This window comes from Salmo trutta, chromosome 15 (genome assembly GCF_901001165.1).
Source record: "Salmo trutta chromosome 15, fSalTru1.1, whole genome shotgun sequence".
In the NCBI taxonomy this organism is placed as follows: domain Eukaryota; kingdom Metazoa; phylum Chordata; class Actinopteri; order Salmoniformes; family Salmonidae; genus Salmo; species Salmo trutta.
In genome coordinates, this window is record NC_042971.1 from 11,924,831 (window position 1) to 11,949,499 (window position 24,669).

A 24,669-nucleotide genomic window follows, 5' to 3' on the forward strand; every position below is an offset into this window, starting at 1 on the left:
ATTCGTCTGAGATCATTTCCATAATGCCACGTAGGGCTGCATGATATTGTATTTGATACCATTCCGCTCCAGCCATTACAACGAGCTCGTCCACCCCAATAAGGTGCCACCAACCTCCTGTGTTGGACACTTTGAATACAGTGGCTGCATTCCAAACACGTAAAAGACACACCCTCCTCCACTTACCCTCGCCTTATGTCTTTGGGGGAATCCTCTCAGCCCTCCATTGCAAGGGAAGTTGGCAACGAAAGCCCCTCAGCCCTCGTTTGTGATCGTGTACAATTCTGTTCACTCCTGGGCCTGAAACGCCCCATAATTCAATTTGTGATGATTGTACATCGGCTAAGAAAAGTCACCCAAAACTTAAAACCAACATCAATATGAAGAAGTCAACATACAAGTCTAAGTAAAAACAAATGGAAATAAGTTAGAAATTGTGCTACTAATGCACATGACGGCACAAAATGCCAGGGAGTTATTGTGACAGGGTAGGAACCAGAAGTGTTGGTCAGTGTTTCCTACGGGACCCTACAATCTTGAGCTACATTAAATGTTTTCTTTTAGCTACTTCATGCAGCTAACATATTCATGCTTCCTCTAATCCTCTTTGGTTTAGAAGATCATGTTGCACAAACAACATGCAGATTTAGGCCTACACCATCACTGGTATCTGGCTGTATAGCTAGCTATGTTTGCTCTGAGTCAGTAGATTTATTAGCGATTAGCATTAGCGGCTAACACGATTTAGCAACAACTTGCTAAGAAAATACAAACTAGCAGTTTGTAGATGTAAGAAACACAAACTAATAGTGTAATTATAGAACGCTTGTGGATTTATATTAAGACGCAAAGTGGATACAACATCTTTTATATCAGCATTGTTGCATGTGCTGCAGTAACCATGCAGACTGAACGTGGCGGGGTTGCCAGGTCTAGCTAAAATTTCAAGACCAATGACTACTCAAAACCTGCCCAAAAGGCCTGAAAGCTAGCCCAAATTAGTTTTTTTTTCACAGCAAGAGAGGAGTTGCCATATTTATACATTAAACCCTTTTTCCATAACGTTATCGAGCCAGTTAAGAAAGAAGCTAAATTCGGTTTTCCTCAAAATAATAATAATTATTGTTGGGAGCTATGACATGACGTAATAAAGGAATTTGAATATGTCGCAAGAGAAAATATAATTTGCCCTTATTAAACTCGCCAGATCCTTTTCCATCAATGAATGTTGATTTAACTAGTTTGACTGCTATGATTAAGCAATAAGGCACAAGGGGATATGGCAAATATACCACGGCTAAGGGCTGTTATTACGTATGACGCAACGCGGAGTTGAGGTGCCTTATTGCTATTATACATTTTAGTCATTTAGCAGACGCTCTTATCCAGAGCGACTTACAGAAGTGAATGCATACATTTTATTTAAAAAAATTGTACTGGTCCCCCGTGGGAATCGAACCCACAACCCTGGCGTTGCAAACACCATGCTCTACCAACTGAGCCACACGGGACACATAAAGTGGTTACCATGTAATTGAACAGTAAAAAGTATGTTTTTGTCTTACATATACCAGGGCTTTCAGCCAATCAGCATTCAGGGCTCGAACTAGGTTAATAATTTTAAATAAATCTATTTTGCGCATGTGCTTAACTATAGATAAATCCGACAGGATAGTTTGAGTGATTCAAGTTGGACAGAGGAGCTTGAAATCTCTGCGCAAGAAACACTTGGACAAACTTTAAAAAATTCACGCTAGGCTGTTTTCTGTCAATTGTGCTGTTATGTGCCCGATGTTAAGACTACAAACTGTTATAAATGGCCCATTTCCGAGATTGACTTGTCATTTCAATAGGCACAGGCTACAGACTAAAATCTGGGTTTATGATTGCAATTTTGCCATGTTTTGTTTAGATAAACCCAGGTAGCCTATAGCCCCTGATAGGCCTAAATCTAATTTCAGATAGTCTACAGTAGCCTAGGCAATATGTAGGCATAATTTAAACTAAACAATTTAGCAGCTTGCTTAGTTCAAATTAACAGACTAATTTATTCAACATGAATAGTAAGGCAATTTCGAGGTAAGAAGTGCTTGTGTTTCCCAAAAGCATGCTGGAATAGCCTACTGACGAGTGGGTCATAATTTCAATCACGGAATTAAATATTAAGCATATTCAGTTCATATAAATATTATTGTCAACAACAGTCAGTGTTTTATAAAAAACATTTGTTTTACCTGTAGCCTAATCGGACTAGTTACCGTCAATCTAATACATTCTAACAACTGATCGAGAATTGCGATAGAGCTTTGATAACTTCCAATTTAATTAACTAAACATGCCCATTAATAATTGCATAATAACACAAGGCTACAACAACAATAAACTGAAGTTATGGGCTATTTATTTAATCAGTTTGCCGTCTCCCGGTAGGCTACACAAGCGACACACATTGATTTGCAATGACTCCAGTGATATCGTCATTTCAGCATATTTATTGTATCAAATGGAAGCCTACAGTAGCCTACAATAGCATATAAATGAATAGGCTACATTATGGCCAAGAGAAACAGATGTATCATTCTTCACATTTAATGTCACTTTCATTGAAGACTTTACCCCCACCCACACATAAAAATAACAACACGGGGGAGTTCCTTAACTTCCCTTTCAAATTTCCCGAGAACTGAACATGAATTTATGTAATGCACTGTAGTGCACCCAAAATCGTTTTCCATTGCTTTGTCTCTTCTTGATGTGTGTCAGTTATAGTATGTTCATGTTTTATGGAACGGGGGTTGGAAATAGGTTCCATAATGACAATCTACAGTGCATTTGGAAAGTATTCAGAACCCTTGACTTTTTCCACATTTTGTTACCTTACAGACTTATTCTAAAATTGATTAAATAAAGAAATGTACTCACCAATCTACACACAATACCCCATAATGACAAAGCGAAAACAGGTTTGTAGAAATTTTTGCATACGTTTTAAAAATACAAAAACGATAACTTATTTACATAAGTATTCAGACCCTTTGCTATGAGACTCTAAATTGAGCTCAGGTGCATCCTGTTTCCATTGATCATCCTTGAGATGTTTCTACAACTTGATTGGAGTCCACCTGTGTAAATTCAATTGATTGGACATGATTTGGAAAGACACACCTGTCTATATAAGGTCCCACAGTTGACAGTGCATGTCAGAGCAAAAACCAAGCCATGAGATCAAATTAACTGTCCATAGAGCTCCGAGACAGGATTGTGTCAAGGCACAGATCTGGGAAAGGGTACCAAAACAAGTATGCAGCATTGAAGGTCCCCAAGAACACAGTGCGGCCTTCATCCTTCTTAAAAGGAAGACGTTTGGAACAACCAAGACTCTTCCTAGATGTGGCCGCCCGGCCAAACTGAGCAATCACGGAACAAGGGCCTTGGTCAAGGAGGTGACCAAGAACCCGATGGTCACTCTGACAGAGCAGCATTTCGCTGTGAAGATGGGAGAACCTTCCAGAAGGACAATCATCTCTGCAGCACTCCACCAATCAGGCCTTTATGGTAGAGTGGCCAGACGGAAGCCACTCCTCAGTAAAAGGCACAACAGCCCGCTTGGAGTTTGCCAAAAGGCACATAAAAACTATGAGAAACAAGATTCTCTGGTCTGATGAAACCAAGATCGAACTCTTTGGTCTGAATGCCAAGCATCACATCTGGAGGAAACCTGGCACCATCCCTATGGTGAAGCATGGTGATAGCAGCATCATGCTGTGGGGATGTTTATCAGCAGCAGGCACTGGGAGACTAGTCAGGATTGAGGGAAAGATGAACAGAGCAAAGTACAGCGTGATCCTTGATGAAAACATGTTCCAGAGCGCGCAAGACCTCAAACTGGGCCAAATGTTCACCTTCCAACAGGGCAACAACCCTAAGCACACAGCCAAGACAATGCAGGACTGGCTTCGGGACAAGTCTCTGAATGTCCTTGAGTGGCCCAGCCAGAGCCCGAACTTGTACCCGATCGAACATCTCTGGTAAGACTTGAAAATAGCTGTGCAGCGATGCTCCCCATCCAACCTGACAGAGCTTGAGAGGATCTGCAGAGACGAATGGGAGAAACTCCCCAAATACAGGTGTACCAAGCTTGTAGCATCATCAACAAAGTACTGAGTAAAGGGTCTGAATACTAATCTAAATGTGATCCTTTTTTATTATTATTAATTAGCGAAAATGTCATCTGTTTTTGCTTTGTCATTATGGGGTATTGTGTGTGTGTGTGTGGGGGGGTGATTGAGATGAGAAAAAAACAATTTAATCTGCACTGTATATAAGAATATGAACTATATTTATGAATAGTGTGTAAATAATATTTTTGTTGTCTTTCCAATATGTAACTTTATTGAATTTATTTAGAATTTGATGTATGTCATGTTTTTCTTGTCTAGCTATAACTGTTCTGTACTTTATGTATTTGTACATTTTATGTGATCCCAGGAAGAGTAGCTACTGCATCTGCATTAACTAATGGGGATCCTAAACTAAACTCTAATTTCTCTCCATTCTCCCTCTCTCCTACTCTCACTCTCTTCTCTCTCTCCAACTCTCACTCGTCACTCTCACTTCCAATGACAGGCCATTCACAAGGAGGAGCAGCCACAAGGTCACTACTACAGTTGACTGAGGGATACTTGTCTGTCTGTTTAGGCTGTATAGTCTTCCACTGGTTCACTCTGTCACATTCATCTATTTTGTCAAACTCAACATTCCATCATGATGCACATTCAAAAAAGACCAATATGGCATAATTTATCAAAACGAGCCGAGGGCAAGAGATTGAGAGTAAGGGAAACATCATTTCACTAGAAATGCAATAGCTAGAACGTTATCGAGCCAAACTGATGAAAAGACAATATTCACAGTCCTCTGAATATGAGGGAAGGATTTTGAACTGACTAAGACAGACTGAGTGAATAATCAGAAGTCAATGGTCTGTCCTGTTCAGTGAGTGACTTTGTTCCTCTGTCCTTCTGTGTCCCCCTGCAGGCGCGCTGACTGAGTGCTATGACGAGCTGGGGAACCGCTACCAGCTGCCAGTCTACTGCCTGTCTCCACCTGTCAACATGATCGAGGAGAAGAGTGACCTGGAGAGTCTGGAGGTCAGCGAGCCGCCACCCAGCGAGGGCCAGGAGTGCCAGCTGCGCCTGCGCTTGTCTACGGGCCGGGACCTGCGCCTGGCAGTGAGGACCACGGACACGGTGCAGCACATGAAGCGCCGGCTGCAGACGGTGGAGGGCGTGGCGGCGGCCACCCAGCGCTGGTTCTTCTCGGGCCGGCCACTCACAGACAAGATGAAGCTGGAGGAGTTGAAGATCTCCAGGGACTACGTGGTGCAGGTGATCGTCAGCCAGCCGCCAGCCCCCCTGCCCACCCAGGCACCGCCCGCCCCCACACCAGTCACGCCAGCCACGCTACCCCAGGACCCCACACCCGTGGAAAACTAGTGCCTGGCACCCGGAGAGGGCATGCATGCAGGAGGAGAGAGGACCACAATGGGAGGACCAGCTTGTGTCTAAGAGAGCGAGCGAGAGAGGGGTGGAAGTGTGTGTGTGTGTGTGTGTGTGTGTGTGTGTGTGTGTGTGTGTGCGTGCGTGCGTGCGTGCGTGCGTGCGTGCGTGTGTGTGTGAGAAGGAACTAAGTAGGTAGAAGATTAAACACGTGTCTGCAAAGTGGCTGAAACAGGACTAGAGAACCAAGTCGAGCTGAGTGGTCATTGAAAGAGTTTATTTACAATTGAGTGTTTGTTAAGCTGTGTTACCTCCCTCTCTCTTCTCCCTCCTCGACGGGACGCCAAGGTTATTCTGCAAGGCATGCTAGGATAGCAGCAGGGGTGTGTCTGTGCGTCAGCCGGAACAGGAAGACTCCACCTCCTCGACTGAAGGCAACCAACCAGGAGCAGGAAGAGACTCAACCACAAGACAGGACCACCTGCCAACCTGACTTTTAACAAATCAACCTTTTACAAAAACTATTTTTAAAAACTTGTCTTGCTTTTAGTGGAAACTGAACAACCAAAAAAATAAAGATCTGGGGAAACTATAAGGAACGGGGAAGAATATACAGTAACAACTTTTTCATTTTGCATTGTTTTTTACTCTTGTTTTGATTTCACTGCTGTTGCATTTTAGTCCTTGTCTTTGTCAAGGATGGATTCTGTATTGATTTGGAGGACTGGGTCAATGTTCCAGAACCTCTTACCTGCCTGCCTGCTCTCCATCTCCTCTGTAGCTTCTAGTCAGTCAGCTGTCTGTCCTTCTATTGCTCTCTTTGTTATGCATCCTACCTGTAACAGTCTTGACCTGTAGCTTCTTTCTGCAGACATTACATGTAGCTCTGCCAGTCAACTCTTAAGTATCACATGCTCTGGGCTATACCTTTTTAATTCCTGTCTTGGTTTGTGAAGTTAGTAGGCCGTCACTGCGTCAGATTAGTTCCCTTCTCATTCTCCAGTCAACATCCCATCTTGTAAACTTGACACTCTCACTCTACAGTTGTCTGTATGCACCTGATATTTGCTTGAGATGGAAATACAGTAGGTTTCCAGTTATTACAGGTGCAGAACTTTAAAAAAGGAAAACGTACAAACTGAATGTGCTGGGATGAGGTGTCATCGCAAAGTTTTACAAGCACTGTGTTTAGAAATTCTGCTTCACTATACTTTAAGATACTTATCAGCGCAGTGTGTAATCAATTTGTGTGTGTGTGTGTGATAAGAGAGAACGAGCGAGAGGGTAAAGGCATGTTTGAGAGGTTGTCGAGAGAAAGTGTTGGATGTACAGCTATGTTCATGTGCGCAATATCTTCTGGTGACAAGAGCCAGACCTCAGAACATACCAAGAAGAGGTCTCTAGGGGTTGTACTGTGGAGTGTGGACATAAGTCACACCAGAGGTCTTGTCCTGTACTCCTGTAGCTGTTAAGATTTGAGTAACATTTTTCTGCTTCTCTCTTCGTGTGTGTGTGTGTGTGTGTATATGAGTGTGTTAAGGCACATCAAGACTTATTCATGAAAAATGCATTTCATAAACCTAGTTGCATATTTTGAAATAGAATGTTTGTAATTAAATTGACCAACATTTGTACTCCACAATCCCTCTCTCATTTCATTGGACCGGTTGTTGGGAATAGAAGAGCCTCTGGGGGTTTCAGTTAGAAAGCAGAACAAAATGGAATGGAATTAGAGTCATGTTTGAAGAACAGAACCAGCCTATTTGGATATGACCTATCCTGTACAGAAGACTAGCTGTAGATTCTATTTCACACAGGTGTGAAGAATAGGGTTGCAAAGGGAGGGTATATTACTGGAAACCAGAATTCTGGTATCTTTCAAGGATTTGATGTAATCTATCACAAGACATCTAGTGGCCCTTTAGTGTACTTCAGATTATCATGTGTCCGTAATAATCCTGGCCCTCAGTGGGGCCTTATCACCAAAAAATATATGAAATATTAACATGATTTTAAAATAGAAAATAGAATGACAAAGCTGTAAAATGTAGGTACCTCCCCAATTCCTCCCATTTCGTGCCTAATGACCACGACCCTGATAGAGGTTCAGAGTTTGAGTACACTGACGTTTTGTTGTGGGTTTAGAGGATGTTGACCTACGTCTGCAGCTGTGGAGGAAGATATGTCCTCCACTTCCTCTGTGGGATTCCACCTATTAGAAAGACAATGAAAAACAGGGAAGCAGCTTTGTGATCGTGGTTCCATATTTCCTTTAATCTGCTGACAGAGAGTAAATCACTTTATTTTATCACAGTGGAGAGAGAGAGAGATGGGACCTTATGGCCATGTTAGGAAGACTAGATATTCTGTGTATATACGTTCTCATTTGCCTGGCCACCCATGGCACGCAATCCACCATCCACTCTCCTGTCCATGAGGTGGCCCATGAACCTAATCCTGCTTTTAAAAAACTCATCAGTCATTTCCTGCTAGAGGAAAGTCTGCTGTCAGCCATAAATTATGAGTTGTTTAGCTTGTGGACCTTTGCCCTTGTAATATTTTCATACTTTCACTACAAATTATTTGTCAGATAAACAGCATGGGGAATTTTCCCTGCCCATGTGAAAGCCTGGTATGATGTATTAGGGGAGGGAAACCCAGAGCTGATGTAGGAAGTTTGTAGGAACATCAAAGATTTTTCTTTGTTTTTCACATTATACAGCTACCTATTTATATTCAGGGGTGTGGGGCTCACATTAATGCATTTTTCTATTTCTCAGTAGACCCAAAACAGCACGTGCCATGACACATTCACCCTATGATATGATACAATCCTCTGCGACAATAATGTCCCTGAATCCAACTATGGGAAGCCAAACAATGTAATCTGTTATTATGAATTCATAAAATGTGACATTAATTGTAGTGTATGACATTGAGAGACGCCCTCTGACAGCTACAGCGCCACCTAACAGGAAGTCATTGGGAAAGACTATAATGCTCTCAGCTCGCCTCTCCCTTGCAATTAGTCTGATGGTTGTAATCCATTCCTCTGTAAACGGATGCCATATCTAATCAACATTCCAACGCTAGGCTAATTAGAAGGCCATCTTATCTGGGGGAGGATGCTACTGCTGCTAATGAACTCTACCATGCATCCCAATGGTACTAACATATGAAGCCAACATGACCGAGTCAAAGGAGCACACAGATTGAGATTCTGTCCCCCTCGTTTCATAAGGCAATCACAGTTTCATTTACCATAAAAACATACATTCTGATTAGGTTAATTAGCCTCTGAATTGGTTTGCAGTGTCCATGAACAAGCTATTCAAAAACAAATTGCACAATGACATGAAGTGTATAAATGAAGAAAACCTTTAATTTGCTTATTTGAGATAAACTCAGGACCCTATCTTTCAAAGATAATTCGTAAAAATCCAAATAACTTCACAGATCTTCATTGTAAAGGGTTTAAACACTATTTCCCATGCTTGTTCAATAAACCATAAACAATTAATGAACATGCACCTGTGGAACGGTCGTTAAGACACTAACAGCTTACAGACAGTAGGCAATTAAGGTCACAGTTATGAAAACTTAGGACACTAAAGAGGCCTTTCTACTGACTCTGAAAACACAGAATGAAAGATGCCCAGGGTCCCTGCTCATCTGCGTGAACGTGCCTTAGGCATGCTGCAAGGAGGCATGAGGACTGCAGATGTGGCCAGGGCAATAAATTGCAATGTCCATACTGTGAAACGCCTAAGACAGCGCTACAGGGAGACAGGACGGACAGCTGATCGTCCTCGCAGTGGCAGACCACATGTAACAACACCTGCACAGGATCGGTACATCCGAACATCACACCTGCGGGACAGGTACAAGATGGCAACAACTGCCCGAGTTACACCAGGAAAGCACAATCCCTCCATCAGTGCTCAGACTGTCCGCAATAGGCTGAGAGAGGCTGGACTGATGGCTTGTAGGCCTGTTGTAAGGCAGGTCCTCACCAGACATCACCGGCAACTATGTCGCCTATGGGCACAAACCCATCGTCGCTGGACCAGACAGGACTGGCAAAAAGTGCTCTTCACTGATGAGTCACGGTTTTGTCTCACCAGGAGTGATGGTCGGATTCGCGTTTATCGTCGAAGGGATGAGCGTTACACCGAGGCCTGTACTCTGGAGCGGGATCGATTTGGAGGTGGAGGGTCCGTCATGGTCTGGGGCGGTGTGTCACAGCATCATCGGACTGAGCTTGTTGTCATTGCAGGCAATCTCAATGCTGTGCATTACAGGGAAGACATCCTCCTCCCTCATGTGGTACCCTTCCTGCAGGCTCATCCTGACATGACCCTCCAGCATGACAATGCCACCAGCCATACTGCTCGTTCTGTGCATGATTTCCTGCAAGACAGGAATGTCAGTGTTCTGCCACGGCCAGCGAAGAGCCCGGATCTCAATCCCATTGAGCACGTCTGGGACCTGTTGGATCAGAGGGTGAGGGCTAGGGCCATTCCCCCCAGAAATGTCCGGGAACTTTCAGGTACCTTGGTGGAAGAGTGGGGTAACATCTCACAGCAAGAACTGTCAAATCTGGTGCTGTCCATGAGGAGGAGAAGCACTGCAGTACTTAATGCAGCTGGTGGCCACACCAGATACTGACTGTTACTTTTGATTTTGACCCCCCCCCCTTGTTCAGGGACACATTATTCCATTTCTGTTGTTCAGTTTATGTCTCAGTTGTTGAATCTTGTTATGTTCATACAAATATTTACACATGTTAAGTTTGCTGAAAATAAATGCAGTTGACAGTGAGAGGATGTTTCTTTTTTTATTCAGTAGATAGCTATTAGGTACACATTCAGGAACCCTCTGCAAATACTTTCATATGTTTTACATCACAATGAACCTGAGGCGCTATGCTTGAACCTCAGACACAGTTCCCTGTTCCAGTTCCTTGATGACACGTCTCGAGCATGGTTAGACACTCGGTAGGCAGTGTTACGTGATTCTCACCTCAACCCAACTATTTCCAGTTCCCCTTCATCTCTGTGTCATCTTTAGTCTCAGTCTCCTACTGCATGTCCAGGATTCCTGTCCTCACGTCACTTCACACCAATGTCGTCTAAAGTCTGGGTGCAAACCTGACTTGTCATATGATAGCACATCCAGGATGTAGCCCACACAATGTTAGAACAAAGTCATGGCCCTGCAAAAAGAGAAACCAGTATGGGATCTTGGGATGCCTGGTCATTTGCTCTCATGGCAGATGAATGGATTGCTCACTACTACGTACTCCCTCTCAGGTAGTGACATCAGTCACCATACCACAGAAATTGCAAAAATAGAGCCCCCATCCATTCTGTAGTCTAGTTCTTAATTAAAGGCCCAGTGCAGTCCAAAACATTATTTTACTGTGTTTTACGAGTTTGTGAAATGTGAAAATTCGAGTAGATAGCTTGTCTATCTTAGCTGGCATGCCTGCTGGCAAGATTGGTGGACTTTAGAAAAGCAAGAGATTACTAAATAAGACGCAGAGATGCATATTTAGTTTCACTAAAAAATAACCAGCAGTCAGGAGGATAGACAACTCAAGAGGTATGCTTAGATATGCAGAAAAATAAACATGTTTTTTTTTTACATAGAATTAAGCATAATGATTATGGCTCTAGATTGCAGGAAAAAGTTGTTTCAGGTGTTTGAGAAATGCAAAATTCTCCAACTTCCGGACGGAGGGGCCTAACCCCTACGGACCACCCTCCAGCCATCCTCATGCATTTTGTGCCCCCTCAGATTTTACGGGTGCATGACGCCCCTGCTCCCAGACAGTCCTTTCAAAATTCTTGCTTGTGAAAAAGCTCTTTGCTGGGAAGCTGTTTTTGTTTCTTTTTGACCATTTTAATTGAAAACAATCACAGTAAGGTACTTAATTATTGCCCAGAAATGATTTGATATAGAGATACAAACGGCTCCATTGGACCTTTCAATTGACCACACATTCTCAAATCCTATTTAAATAAATACCAATAGGTCAGTTCCTCTAACCTGGCAGGCTGGACTTTTTATTTTGAGCGTGCCTGTCTTTACTCCTGTTCCACTCATATATAAATACTGTCTGGGTCCACATGACAGCACTACACTCCAGCCAGGCTCACACTCTGCTTATATCTCATTATCAAGGTAAGATATGCACATACTACTACAGTATAGCTTATTGATTGGAGTATATTTGACTTTGTCTGGTTCAGGAGAACGTCCTTCAAATTTTACATCCAGTAGATATCAACAGACGTGAACTTGAAAGTACTCTCGATTTTCTTTCTGCCAGATGATCATGTTACTACTCAACGTCTTGTACCTCATCCTACATATGGCGTCGAGCAGTCAACATGAGACCATTGTGCCTCTCATGCCAAATGGTGACTGTATCTATTTATCTCTCATCTCTACCTATGTCTACTTCTCTTTACAGATACACTATCTACTTCTGATTATATAACTTCCGCTGTCATAATATTCATATTTCAGAGACGCCAAAGAAATGCAAACATTTGTATAAAAGGTATGTTAACGCGGAGTTTATACTAAAACAGTGGCGGGTCATGTGGTTCCCAGTACTCGTCGTCAAGGTGGATCGAAAGGTCTTCACTGAGACGCAGGTCCCTCTGCGATGTGGGGACTACCAGGACACAGAGGTGATCTGGTGGAATGGCGAGGAGCGTCTAGAAAACAAAGGGAACCAGATAAATGTGACAGTGGTGGAGATGATGGGAGGGAACTACAGCTGCCACAACCCTGCTGGAGACTACCTCAACCACACTCTGGTGCTGGTGCAGGACATACCATCACCCAACAGAACGAGACGCGTCCTGGAGAAGTCACATGACACAGATAAAGATGGTGAGTGTGTGTGTGTGTGTGTGTGGGAATCAGATGATCATTTATTTATTTTCATTGGGTTTATCTTTTTACCCAGAGTACATCAGATGTTTGGCGAAGAATTACAGTGGAATATTTCATTGCTCTTGGAAGAAGACCGAATATCGGATGTCAGCAGCTGCTGTTTTTGTCCAAGTAGGACGGTAAGTCTTCAAACACACACAGTGGACAGTAAATAGAAACACTAGTCTGCTTTCGTGTACTTGTGTTTACATCATTTGATCTTGTCTCATGATTGACGTGCGTCGAAGTTGAAACGCAGCACAGATGCCCTCTTCATTGACTCCCTGTGAAGAGCTTATGATTTGTTATGTTTGGACCTGAGGCTTCTTTCAGATAGAGGGCTCCAAGGCTAACCAGGAGATTTGTGTTCCTCATCCAGCACCATCTCCTGCTCCGTAGACAGTGATGGCGAAGGCCTGACCTGCCAGGACCGGGAGAGCTGCCCCTTCGCTGAGGAGTTGTCCCGCATCCATCTCACTGTATACTTCAGGACTAACTACCTCCTAGAGGACTACACCATCACACCCTTCTACATCCAAGAAATAGGTACAGTAAGGCAAGGATTCACATGCTCCACACTCATTCACTGGAAATAGCAACATCACATCATACAGGTTATAAGTTAATATACAGCCCGTCTCATTTCATCCTTGCTGTATGTTGCTCAGTGCATCATAGGAGTCATATGGCCCCCACTTCATCCAATTAAACCCTTCAGAAATATTGGTTCTGTCTGGTCTCCCTCCTCAGTGAAGCCAGACAAGATCGACATCACCAAGGTGGAGGGGAACACATTTCAGTGGGGGTACCCAGCGACATGGAGCCGCCCATGCTCTTACTTCCCCCTCACATTCCGAGTCAAAGTGGTCCAACATGAGGCAAGCTGTGACTCTAAGGAAAAGGTATAAGCACTTTTTTTTTGTACAATGATTTTATCCTTGGAATCCTCAATATGTCTTGATTTACACTCTCCTCTGTGATACATGGCCGGTCTGTCTAAGGTAGGGCGGCAGGTAGCCTAGCAGTTAAGAGCATTGAGCCAGTAACTGAAAGGTCGCTGACTAGGTGAAATGTGTGATGTGCCCTTGAGCAAGGCACTTAACTTTAATTGCTCCTCTAAGTCGCTCTGGATAAGAGCATCTGCTAAATGATGTAAATATAAGGTGACGGTACCATCTCTCCTCTTTGATAGGTGTTTATAAGTGAAACCAACATAAATGCAACAGAATTCACTGTTCGTTCCAGCTACAAAAAATATTGTTTCTGCCTCGGGGCAAAGGATGACCTGGTTGACTCCCAATGGAGCCAGTGGACACGTCATGAGTGAGTCGAGACTTTTCCACTGTGTCCTGCCCTCTAATACACAACTTCATTAGTAGTTAAGAGTGTTAAAAATTAAACAGCACTAAACTGTGCAAAGATGAAAGATTTGTGACTGGCGAGTCTTTGTACAACAGGGTGAAGAATAAATCTAAGAAACATTGACAGGTTTGATGGCTCCTTATCACCCATAAATCAAAACTTTTCAATACTTATATATTTTTAATTCAATTGTCATTTGTAGAAAAATGTCTAATTTCTGTCTCTTTATTGTAAAAAAGGCAAGAAAACCCAGATGACGACCGACAACATACCATCATCACTCAGCTTCAACCAATACATCCAAATATGGAATAGGCTGGTCACTGTACAGAAACAAATATTTGACGTTATACTGAAGACAAGTTATGAAATGTAGCTAGTATACCATGTTTGTTGGGATTTTAATTTATTTGTAAAAATTCTGAAATGTAAATACACCATTATTTATGTTATTCAGCTCTTATCCAAGACGGTTTTCATTGCTGTGGCATGAAGATGTTTGCTTAAATGATTGAATAGACACAAAAATAAAAAAAGGTACTGCAGTCCGATTCATGCTCATTTTCATTTGTTTGCGTCAGAATCAAAGCAAATCATATTTAGATTACTTTTCAAGGAACTTGGAACAGGTGAGTATTTACAATGGTTACACTAATTAAAAACTGACGAGACGCCTGTGTGTAAAAATCTGACTACAAAAGTTTATTTTCTAAAAAGTGTAATCTTTTATTTACAGTCGGGATATGTTCACAACAGGAATCCGGTGTCCACTTGTTAAAAACATGTTCACGTTATCTGACACTCCCCTACGTACTTGGACAGTGAAACTTAACTTTTAATTTGGCACTATACTCAAGCATTTTGAATTTCAGATCAAATGTTTTATATGATGTGACAGCATAGAATGTCACCTTTTATTTGAAGGTGTTTTCTGTTTAGGAATGAATGCACTTTATGCATCTAGTCCCCCCCATTTGAATGGGGTCATAAGTATTTGGACAAATTCACTTAGTGTATTAAATTGTCAAAAGTTTAGTATTTGGTCTACATTCCTAGCGTGCCATGACTACATCAAGCTTGACTGTACAGACTTTTTGGATGAATTTGATTCATTTCTATTGTGCACAACATAATCGAAACATAACCAAAACAACCAAAGCATCCAACAAGTTTGATGTAGTCATTGTGTGCTAGGAATATGGGACCAAATACTAAACTTTTTACGACACAAGTGAATTTGTCCTTATTTATGACACCTTCAAAATGGGTGGGTGGGGGGCTAGATACATAAAGTGCTTTCATTTCTAAAAAGAAAAGCAGGTGTATCATCAAATTAAAAAAGGTGACATTATGGACTGTCGCATCATATAAAACATTTGATCTTAAATCCGAAATGATGGAGTATAGAGCCAAATGAAACATTTTAGTTTCACTGTCCAAATATATACATAGGGGAGTGTACAACAGTCTGCAAATGAAATCTCACAGGACAACAAATGTGATGGTTTCCTCATCTTTTACAAATCATGTGATTGTGAAGCAAACCTTAACTGAGGTAACAAATATGACAAGCTGAGAACTAAACAAAAAATAGTTTGAAAAGTGCTGCTTCAGCAACAGACATAATTTACCATACATACTGAATGTCAGTTATCCAAGTGTGTATTCAGTGCCTAAGATGCATGTCGACAGAGTACACACAGCTTGGTAAATGATAGTACCAAAGACAGTACAGTATGAAGATAGGCTAAAACAGCTTCTCCAATAGAAATCCCCGATCACACCCGTAGATGTCATGGCGACGTTGGCTAGCTAAGCTCGTTTAGAAACACGTCATCGGGTCTAAAAGGCCATCAAATCAAAGGCACTCCTTCGATATAAAGTTTTGGACGAAAATGAAAATATGTCAGTTTGTCACAAGGTTGGAGTAATAGCATGTTCAACTACCTAAGACATTGGCTCGAATCTAGGTTGTGCCTTTAGATTGAGACGAAAATGTACTACTAAAGGAAGAAATATTTCACTTCTCCCATTGACGTCTCAAACACCTAGTCTGTTTGGTCTGTTTCGCTAGCGTTTCCGGAAGCTCGCGATGTTGCGCCTCTGGGTTTAGAAACTCTGTGACAGTACCTTAATTTAACAACTGAAATGCTTATTTAAATTGACCTTTGCCACCTGACATGAAGGTGGCAAAACATATTCTTTACAACAAAAGAAGTTAGTCTGTAAAATAAATATTTGACCATCCAAAACAGAAAATAACAGAGTTGAAAATATTCTGTAAACCCTGACGTGTTCATATCCTCCGATAGCAGTTGATCTTTAGATTATTGCATAACTTTGCGGGATGACGTGAGAGCATTGATGCTCTAGTGTTAGAGCCAATAACGCAAAATGTTGGCAAATATTGAATTAACCTAAATACTGTCAGACTGTTCAATTGCCTCTTAAAGAGAATACTAGTAACAGATACAAATATGGATTTGATTCAATGTTCAGAACCATATCCATTCTTCCAACTAAAAACAATACAATTCTATTTCCAAATAAACATCATACAAAATCTGAGAATTTGAGCAGAGTTTAGTGTCTAGTGCTTGTGCTGAGTCTAACACAATGCCTTTCAATTTTCCCACCCACCTTCAAAAACAACATGTGCCTTTTTCCAACTTATTTTCAATCATTCTACAACAAGTATAGTTTGGTTCATTAACTTCAGTGGCCTTAACATTTGCCTGAGAATATGACAAAAGTGTCCAGCTCAAATCAAAATTCGGTCAAATGCATAATAATAAAATAAATACTGTTTAGCCACACGCAAAGATACAGTGCCTTCAGAAAGTATTCACACCCCTAGACTTCTTCCACATTTTGTTGTTACAAAATGGGATGAAAAATGGATTTAATTGTAATTTATTTTGTCAATGATCTACACAAGATACTCTGTAATGTCAAAGTGGAAGACAAATTGTAACATTTAAAAAAATATATATATAATATATATATATATATATTTTAAACTCTACATCAATAAAATATATATAGTGATTACATAAGTATTCAACCCGCTGAGTCAATACATCCACACCTGGATTGTTCTTTTTAAAATTCTTCAATCTCTGCCAAGTTGGTTGTTGACTGCCATTTTCAAGTCTTGCCATAGATTTTGAAGCAGATTTAAAGTCAAAACTGTAACTAGGCCACTCAGGAACATTCAATGTCATCTTGGTAAGCAACTCCAGTGTATATTTGACCTTGTGTTTGAGGTAATTGTCCTAATTTGTCTCCATGTGTCAGTTGAAAAGCAGTCAGAGTTTCCTCTAGGATTTTGCCTGTGTAAAAAAAACTCCATAATCATTACTGATGACAAGCACACCCATAACATGATGCAGCCACCACCATGCTTGGATTTGCCCCAAACATAACACATTGTATGCAGGACAGAGTTAATTTCTATTAATTTCTATTTAATTTTTATTTTTGCAATGCCTTATTACAAACAGGATGCATGTTTTGGAATATTTGTATTCTGTACAGGCTTCTTTCTTTTGACTCTGTCATTTAGGTTAGTATTGTAGATAACTACAATGTTGATCCATCCTCAGTTCTATCACAGCCATTAAACTTTAACTGTTTTAAAGTCACCTTTGGCCTCATGGTGAAATCTCTGAGCGGTTTCCTTCCTCTCCGGCAACTAAGTTAGAAAAGACGCCTGTATCTTAGTGACTGGGTGTATTGATACACCATCCAAAGTGCAATTAATAACTTTGCCATGCTCAAAGGGAAATTCAATGTCTGCTTTTTTTTTACCCATCTACCAATCTTTGTGAGGCATTGAAAAACCTCCCAGGTCTTTGTGTTTGAAATGCACTGCTCGACTGAGGGACCTTATAGATAATTGTATGTGTGGGCTACAGCGATGAGGTAGTCATTCAAAAATCATGTTAAACACTATTATTGCACACAGAGTGAGTCCATGCAACTTATTATGTGACTTGTTAAGCACATTTTTACTCCTGAACTTATTTAGGCTAGCCATAAAAGGGGTTGAATACTTATTGATTCAAGACTTTTCAGCTTTATTTTTAATTTGTAAAAAAAAAAAAAAAAAGATTTCCACTTTGACATTATCGGGTAATGTATGTAGGCCAGTGACAAAATCTTTATGTAAATCCATTTTAAATCCAGACTGTAACAACAAAATGTGGAGGGTGTGAATACTTTCTCAAGGCACTGTAGATGTTATTTCCAGGCAGGCATAGCTGATGTCAGTACACAATGACATAAACTAAATCGCCTGTTGGACAACATCTTCCATCTCCTTCTGAAATGACCACTGTGACAAGCAGCAGCATATGGATGTCATCCTAATAGAGGCCTAATCCACCTCACTGGTCAGTTAAGTAACCTGTCTGATCAACTCTACCTCAGTGTCAGGTGCATTCAGTAAAAGTCAGTTCCTGTGCTAGCTTCACCATCTCTACTTGGTATGGTGCCATAAGGGAGAGAGCCGGGGGGAGAGAAAGAGAATATGCAACGGTTTAAGTATAGAACATGTTCATATAGCTACAGATGATAGAGTCACTACTCTGAAAGAGCGATTGGATGAAACCTAACAAAAACCATTGAACTGTGTACCGGTATGTGTACAGTACTTACCGTGTGTCTCCCGGTTTATGGATGGGTGACAGAACTGTTATACTGAAGGTAACAAAGAATTTCAGAGATGAGGGGGGAAGAACAGAAATCAAAGAACAAGCCATAGAATGGGAAACAGCTCCCAGTCAGAAACAGGCAGTAGTAGTTTGGTGAGGGCTTCAGTGTCCAGCACTGTTCCTGGTTGAGGAATGACCATCCCTTCACATAGCCACAACAATGCTCTCACTGGCTCTGCTTCTTTGACAGATACCTGCAGACATACACCACAATAATGGTCACAAAGCTATCTTCATCTACCAACTACTCACTCAGATAAAAAAAAAAGTTTTTTTTTTTTTTTTTTTTTAAAAGGTCAGTATTGCAGCAGCAAAACACAGGAAACTGAATTAGTTGCAGAAAAATATTTCAGTAACCTTACCTCTCCCAATGCTTGTGGTTGAGAAAAGAGAAGTCCTCCAGTTTGGCAATCTCTTTAAGATACTGAGACAGTTTGAAGAGCTCTTTGTCTTTCTCACGGTTTAAGTGCGCTTTCATGAACGGACGAATCTGAAGGGGGAGAAAAAAAACATTGAAAATGGCTTCTATAAAAATGAACACCATAATAAACGGTCAACGCAGACTCAAGTAGGCTTTGGTAGGGTAACTTACCGTAAAACTTCCATTGAAACGCAGTCTCAAACAAACGCTGCTCTTACAGTGGCCCGTCATCACATTTGAGCAAATAAACGCCAGCCTCTAATAAGCGAAGTGTAATTAAGCTTGCATGGATTTTGTTGGACTGCTCCGGTAGAATTTCAAAGCATCAAATCCAATTTCATTGGTCACATACACGTTTAGCAGATGTTATTTCGGGTGTAGGGAAATGCTTGTGTCGCTACCATGTGCCGAATGATTGAGCCCTGCATGTCAAAACGCAATTGTGTTTATGTAAACAGCGAGGAGAACTGATTAGTTCACCTCTTTCGTAACATTTACAATGCGTTCTAAAGCCAAAACAGTGTTATTCAGTTCAGTATAACAGTGTTATTTAGACGTAATATATATATTTTTTTACAAAATCGATAGATAAATATTGGGATATTATTTGACGATATATTGTATCGTTATTGCAAAATTATTTTTGCACTAGTTGACTGTTCCCGCAACAGACATTTTTGCTAATTTATAAACTGAAATATTACATTTACATAAGTATTCAGACCCTTTACTCAGTACTTTGTTGAAGCACCTTTGGCAGCAATTACAGCATCGATTCTGGCACACCTGTATTTGGGGAGTTTCTCCCATTATTCTCTGCAGATCCTCTTAAGCTCTGTCTGGTTGGATGGGGAGCGTCGCTGCACAGCTATTTTCAGGTCTCTCCAGAGATGTCCGTTCGGTTCAAGTCCAGGCTCTGGCTGGGGCACTCAAGGACATTCAGAGACTGCATTGTTTTGGCTGTGTGTTTGGGGTCGTTGTCCTGTTGGAAGGTGAACCTTTGCTCCAGTCTGAGGACATGGGCGCTCTGGAGAAGGTTTTCATCAAGGATGTCTGTACTTTCCTCCATTCAGCTTTCCATTTAGCTTTGACTAGTCTCCCAGTCCCTGACACTGAAAAACATCCCCACAGCATGATGCCAGGTTTCCTCCAGACTTGACATTCAGGTCAAAGAATTCAATCTTGGTTTCATCAGACCAGAGAATCTTGTTTTAAGCTGCCTTTTGGCAAACTCCAAGCGAGCTGTCATGTGCCTTTTACTGAGGAGTGGCTTCCGTCTGGCAACTCTACCATAAAGGCCTGATTTGTGGAGTGCTGCAGAGATAGTTGTCTTTCTGGAAGGTTCTCCCATCTCTACAGAGGAACTCTAGAGCTCTGTCAGAGTGACAATCGGATTCTTGGTCACCTCCCTGACCAAGGCCCTTCTCCCCCGATTGATCAGTTTGGCTGGGCAGCCAACTTTAGAAGAGTCTTGGTAGTTCCAAACTTTTTCCATTTAAGAATGATGGAGGCCACTGTGTTCTTGGGGACCTTCAAAGCTGCAGACATGTTTTGGTACCCTCCCCCAGATCTGTACCTCGACACAATGCTGTCTTCTGAGCTCTATGGACAATTCCTTCGACCTCATTGCTTGGTTTTTGCTCTGACATGCACTGTCAACTTGTGTGACCTTAGACAGGTGTGTGCCTTTCCAAATCCTGTCCAATCAATTGAATTGACCACAGGTGGACTCCAATCAAGTTGTAGAAACATCTCAAGGATGATCAATGGAAACTGGATGCACTCAATTTCCAATCCCATAATAAAGGGTCTAAATACTTCTGTAAATAAGGTATATATTATATTATGAATACATTTCCACAAATTTCTAAAAGCCGGTTATTGCTTTCTCATTATGGGGTATTGTGTGTAGATTGTTGAGGATTTTTTAGTTTTATTGAATCCATTTTATAATAAGGCTGTAACATAACAAAATGTGGAAAAAGTCAAGGGGTCTGAATACTTTACGAAGGCACTGTAGAATCCTAAGAATCCCAACACATATTCTATTGGCACCTAAGTATTGTGATAATATTGTATCATGAGGTCCCTGGCAAGTCCCAGCCCTATTATTCAGTATTTCTGGACATTTTTGTAACAGGGGGGTACAGAACCCCCTTCCACCCTCCTGCTCGGGGGATCCGGGGGTAATTTTATTGTAGAACGAAACAGTCAGCTCTGGTGACTTTCAGATAGCATATTAAACACATAAGCCATGCCAAAATGTTAAATGTTTAGAATAACCGTAAGTTTGCTTTAAAACTGCAACGTTTTCTCTCAGCCTCATGGGGGGGGACTTGACTAGTTCAGTACTGAGACTTGACTAGGTGAGGTCTGAGGAGGAATGATGGAGTTCCTAATATGCATTCCGTACCAGTGACTGGCGTTGTCTTGAGGACGGGTGCGCTGTGTTTTGTGCGCAGGCATGTTTGGCTGCCAGTGGCACAGAGAGCTAAATAACCTTTAGAACGGTGTTCAAAGTAGTGAGCAATGGTTTTGCCATGGCTCACTACTGAAGCACGGTTGAAGCAAATAATCACCCGGTCTATTAAATTAGTGGACGTTTCACCAGAACTTACCTTCAGTCCGTTCTGTGGGTTCATGAGGAAATTTCTGCCAATGTCGTCGAACATGATGGTGTTCCTCTTGCTGTAGAACTCACTGTACTTGCCCCATATCACCCCGAGAGGCTTCACCTGAAACACACCCAACATGACGCACTAACTGGAGACACAGTTACATCAGGCAAACGGGACATGAATCAGTGGGATTTATGAGGAAGGATGCGCCAATGTAGGACGACTCACCTCCACTACACCCCTCTTAGGCGTGTGCACTGTGATCATGGCTGCACTGTCCAGCATGAAGGTGATCTTGTAGTTAGGGTTGTCTGTCACTCCTAGCTCCTGAGAAACCAGAGGGCACGGTGAGACAGTCACATACACAACAACAGGAAGGCAACATCTGATCTGATGCTCTGCACTACAGGTCAACACAGGCTATTAAATCACTGATACTCAATTTGTATAGTCTTCTCAATGGAGGTTTACATGCTGTGAAAACTATTTTGGGGAAACATTGCCCTCTTCTGGCCAAGAAGTGTCAACGCGTTAAAGGAAATGTTCAAAAATGTTCTGCTTCATTTTCATCATCTTCAGCACCACCTCAAAAATCAACACGTGAAAATTGCGCGTTTCTATGTTTTGTAGTAAAAAATATGGAAACTTTTATCTTCCTCTATTTTTATTTTACTACAAAACATAGAAACGTGTCATCACATATGGTGATGTTGGGGTGATGCTGGAGCTGAATATGAAGTTGAACATTTTTGAAAATTCCCTTTCACTGAGAAAGATACAAAAAAAAAAAATCAACATTTCAGAAGGGAATACCTACTTTCATTTTAGCATCAATCCACTTCATACTCGTGGCAGCTAGAACAAGAAAACTAATTAGGGCGAGTTAACTTGAACTTTCCATTTACTTTTCCAAAATCAAAAAAACAAGGAGTTTGGTACTTACACCAAATTACAATGTCATAGTCTTCGAACGCAGAGGTCAAAAACTCATGGAGAAAAGGCCTCATGAGCTCCTGACCCGTCTCCGCACATGACTTGTGATCTGGAATGAAACAAATCAGAGGAAAACACTCAAAAGTTGGAAGAACAGCAGGACAAGGGTTTAACATCTTTCAATAATAATCAAAAATTCTTAAACAAAATCAACAACAAAAAAAAATTCACATTTTGAAATTGTGTAATTATGCATTTAACCAGGAAAAACAGCATTTCCCATGGTAGTTTTCATAGTCTTCCTACACACCAAACAATGTGTAGTCCACATCTAGCACTAGCAGCCTCTTTCCTTCTCTGGGTGGGTTCATCTCCTCCACTTTGTAGTCTTTGACACGGCGGGCTATCTTGGCCAAGTTCTCCTCTCTAAAGCAGCAAAGCGCATGGCATACAGTTAAAACAAGGCATTGGACCGACTATGAGACATCTCAGAAAAACTTACCATGGTGTCAAGCAACGTTCGAGCCAAATCAATTACTTGTATTACTGGAGCTACGGTATAAATGAGTTGTCTCTGCAAAGTCCTACTATACCTGTTCTCTACTTCAATCACCTCTTCCTCAATGTCAAAGTCATTGACAACTTCATCATTCTCTGGGGGAGGCGCTAAAACGTCTTCCTTCGCAAAACAAAAAACACAAAGGGATTGAGTATTATGAGGTCTAGGTCTTTGGCATGCTAAATATAGGACATTGCTTCTGGTAAACGTCTGTCCGGAGTGGATGGAAGAGGGACCCACCAGACTCTCCTCTCTGCTGCCCATCATCATGATCTTGGTATTGGGTTTCAGCTTCAGTGAGCCCAGCTTCACTTCATCCTCTGCTGGTTTACCTGGGACAGAGAGAAATATTAAACACAATGCCTCAGCTGTCAAGACAACACAGACAAAATGCAGAAGTCCACAATGGTGACATTTTTTCTCAAATCAAAACGTTCCACTTGCAACTTAGCTGTGGGAGTTTAGACGACACGGGTGTCTTCCGAGTCGGGAATGAATAAGGCATCGCCGCGCTCACGGCTATCACGGCGAGTACCGAGAGACGTTTGAGTCCATCAGCTAGGTCTTACCTTTGACTTTTAATCCTAGGAGTTTCTGTCTCTCTGGAAGAACCCCGGTCAGGGACTTGATAGACTGCTTGAGGTCCAGCACAGTGTCCTCTTCAGAGAGTGTACTGATGGAGTACTCCTGCCCACCCCATTTAATGATCACAGACACAGACATGCCGGCGCAAACCTCAAGACACCTGCACGACAGCACAATGAAAGCCATCAGCTACCTACATCTAGACACCATGACAGGATAGCAATCTAATGGAAATGGAATGCTTCCTTTACTTTGCAATGAAAATAAAGTTCTAAATGAAGTTGAATAAAGCTTCCATATGTTAGCTAGCTATATTTGGCCATCCCTAACCTAAATCGCGAACTAGGTTACCTAGCAGAAATGAATCAGTACAGTACCTTTGTAGTTGCAACATTCAGCCCATTCCATGCAGTAAGTGAGCTAGACGTTAGCTAGGTAGCTTGCAATTATGCGCAACTGATCAATCACTCAAGACAAAATCTGATGAAATGATGATTGTAAAAACGCACATACTGTCTGGCATGAATAACAAGCTGGCAGGAGTAACAAAACACTGCATTCGTGTCTCTCATTCATCCAGCTCCAGCTAGCCACTCAAGCTAGCTAGCAAGCTAATTCAAGGGCCTGCCATACATGGACTGTTGTTAGCTAGGCTATTTGTAGAATAGCAAAGACAATCAGATGCGTATTCATACCTAAAAACGTGCGCTGTGTCACAAAACCCTTCGTTTGTGTTGTGTACAGGAACACGTACTAGCTACGATGGGGAATAAATGAATAAAGTAGGTGATTTCTGAAAACTCATTCAGCGTTGATTAATCAGCAATTCTTCCTTTCTCCCAATGATGCCCGGCCCGGTTTGTGACCAAGCACGCTTGGTTTGCGCCTTCCTGTGAGTGTTGTACTACTAAAATACCGACAGATGGGGACAACTAGCAAGGGATCTTCTTCTGCTTCGGTGGGGTTTAACGGCGGTTGGAATCCAATATAACGTTGCATTACCGCCACCAACTGGACTGGAGTATAAATC

General features: G+C 41.7%; 3 protein-coding genes across 3 annotated transcripts in view; 2 read left to right on the forward strand and 1 right to left on the reverse strand.

Moving 5' to 3' along the window:
• The window catches only part of LOC115148489 (ubiquitin domain-containing protein 2), a 67,626-nt gene extending 60,486 nt beyond the window's left edge, over nucleotides 1–7,140 (forward strand). Inside the window, exon 3 of the mRNA XM_029690416.1 lies at nucleotides 5,038–7,140. Within this exon, the coding sequence (XP_029546276.1) occupies nucleotides 5,038–5,495 (458 nt within the window). The 3' untranslated portion in view covers nucleotides 5,496–7,140. The remainder of the gene's footprint in view (nucleotides 1–5,037) is intronic.
• Nucleotides 7,141–11,563: 4,423 nt separating this feature from the next.
• Nucleotides 11,564–14,359, forward strand: LOC115148491 (interleukin-12 subunit beta). The gene is made up of 9 exons (XM_029690417.1): nucleotides 11,564–11,684; nucleotides 11,833–11,923; nucleotides 12,120–12,404; nucleotides 12,481–12,586; nucleotides 12,826–12,992; nucleotides 13,197–13,348; nucleotides 13,639–13,769; nucleotides 13,904–13,934; nucleotides 14,048–14,359. Exons 2-8 carry the CDS (start codon nucleotides 11,833–11,835, stop codon nucleotides 13,929–13,931), a joined length of 960 nt encoding a protein of 319 aa, XP_029546277.1. The 5' UTR covers nucleotides 11,564–11,684; the 3' UTR covers nucleotides 13,932–13,934; nucleotides 14,048–14,359.
• Nucleotides 14,360–18,292: 3,933 nt separating this feature from the next.
• LOC115148492 (ubiquitin-like domain-containing CTD phosphatase 1) lies at nucleotides 18,293–24,527 on the reverse strand. Its single transcript, XM_029690418.1, has 11 exons — nucleotides 24,335–24,527; nucleotides 23,624–23,799; nucleotides 23,295–23,386; nucleotides 23,089–23,174; nucleotides 22,806–22,921; nucleotides 22,506–22,604; nucleotides 22,380–22,417; nucleotides 21,791–21,889; nucleotides 21,563–21,679; nucleotides 18,886–19,013; nucleotides 18,293–18,717 (listed from the first exon to the last, which is right to left on the reverse strand). Exons 2-11 carry the CDS (start codon nucleotides 23,775–23,777, stop codon nucleotides 18,690–18,692), a joined length of 957 nt encoding a protein of 318 aa, XP_029546278.1. The 5' UTR covers nucleotides 23,778–23,799; nucleotides 24,335–24,527; the 3' UTR covers nucleotides 18,293–18,689.
• Between the last annotated feature and the right edge of the window lie 142 nt (nucleotides 24,528–24,669).

Excerpts from the sequence above, each read along its gene's own strand:
- LOC115148492 (XM_029690418.1), bottom strand. The coding sequence starts at position 23,777 with ATGTCTGTGTCTGTGATCATTAAATGGGGTGGGCAGGAGTACTCCATC. Across the intron at positions 23,175-23,294 it reads GCAGCAGAGAGGAGAGTCTG|GAAGACGTTTTAGCGCCTCC; the intron begins GTGGGTCCCTCT and ends TGTTTTGCGAAG. Across the intron at positions 22,605-22,805 it reads TGTGGACTACACATTGTTTG|ATCACAAGTCATGTGCGGAG; the intron begins GTGTGTAGGAAG and ends GTTTCATTCCAG.
- LOC115148491 (XM_029690417.1), top strand. The coding sequence starts at position 11,833 with ATGATCATGTTACTACTCAACGTCTTGTACCTCATCCTACATATGGCG. Across the intron at positions 12,405-12,480 it reads ACATGACACAGATAAAGATG|AGTACATCAGATGTTTGGCG; the intron begins GTGAGTGTGTGT and ends CTTTTTACCCAG. Across the intron at positions 12,993-13,196 it reads CTTCTACATCCAAGAAATAG|TGAAGCCAGACAAGATCGAC; the intron begins GTACAGTAAGGC and ends CTCCCTCCTCAG.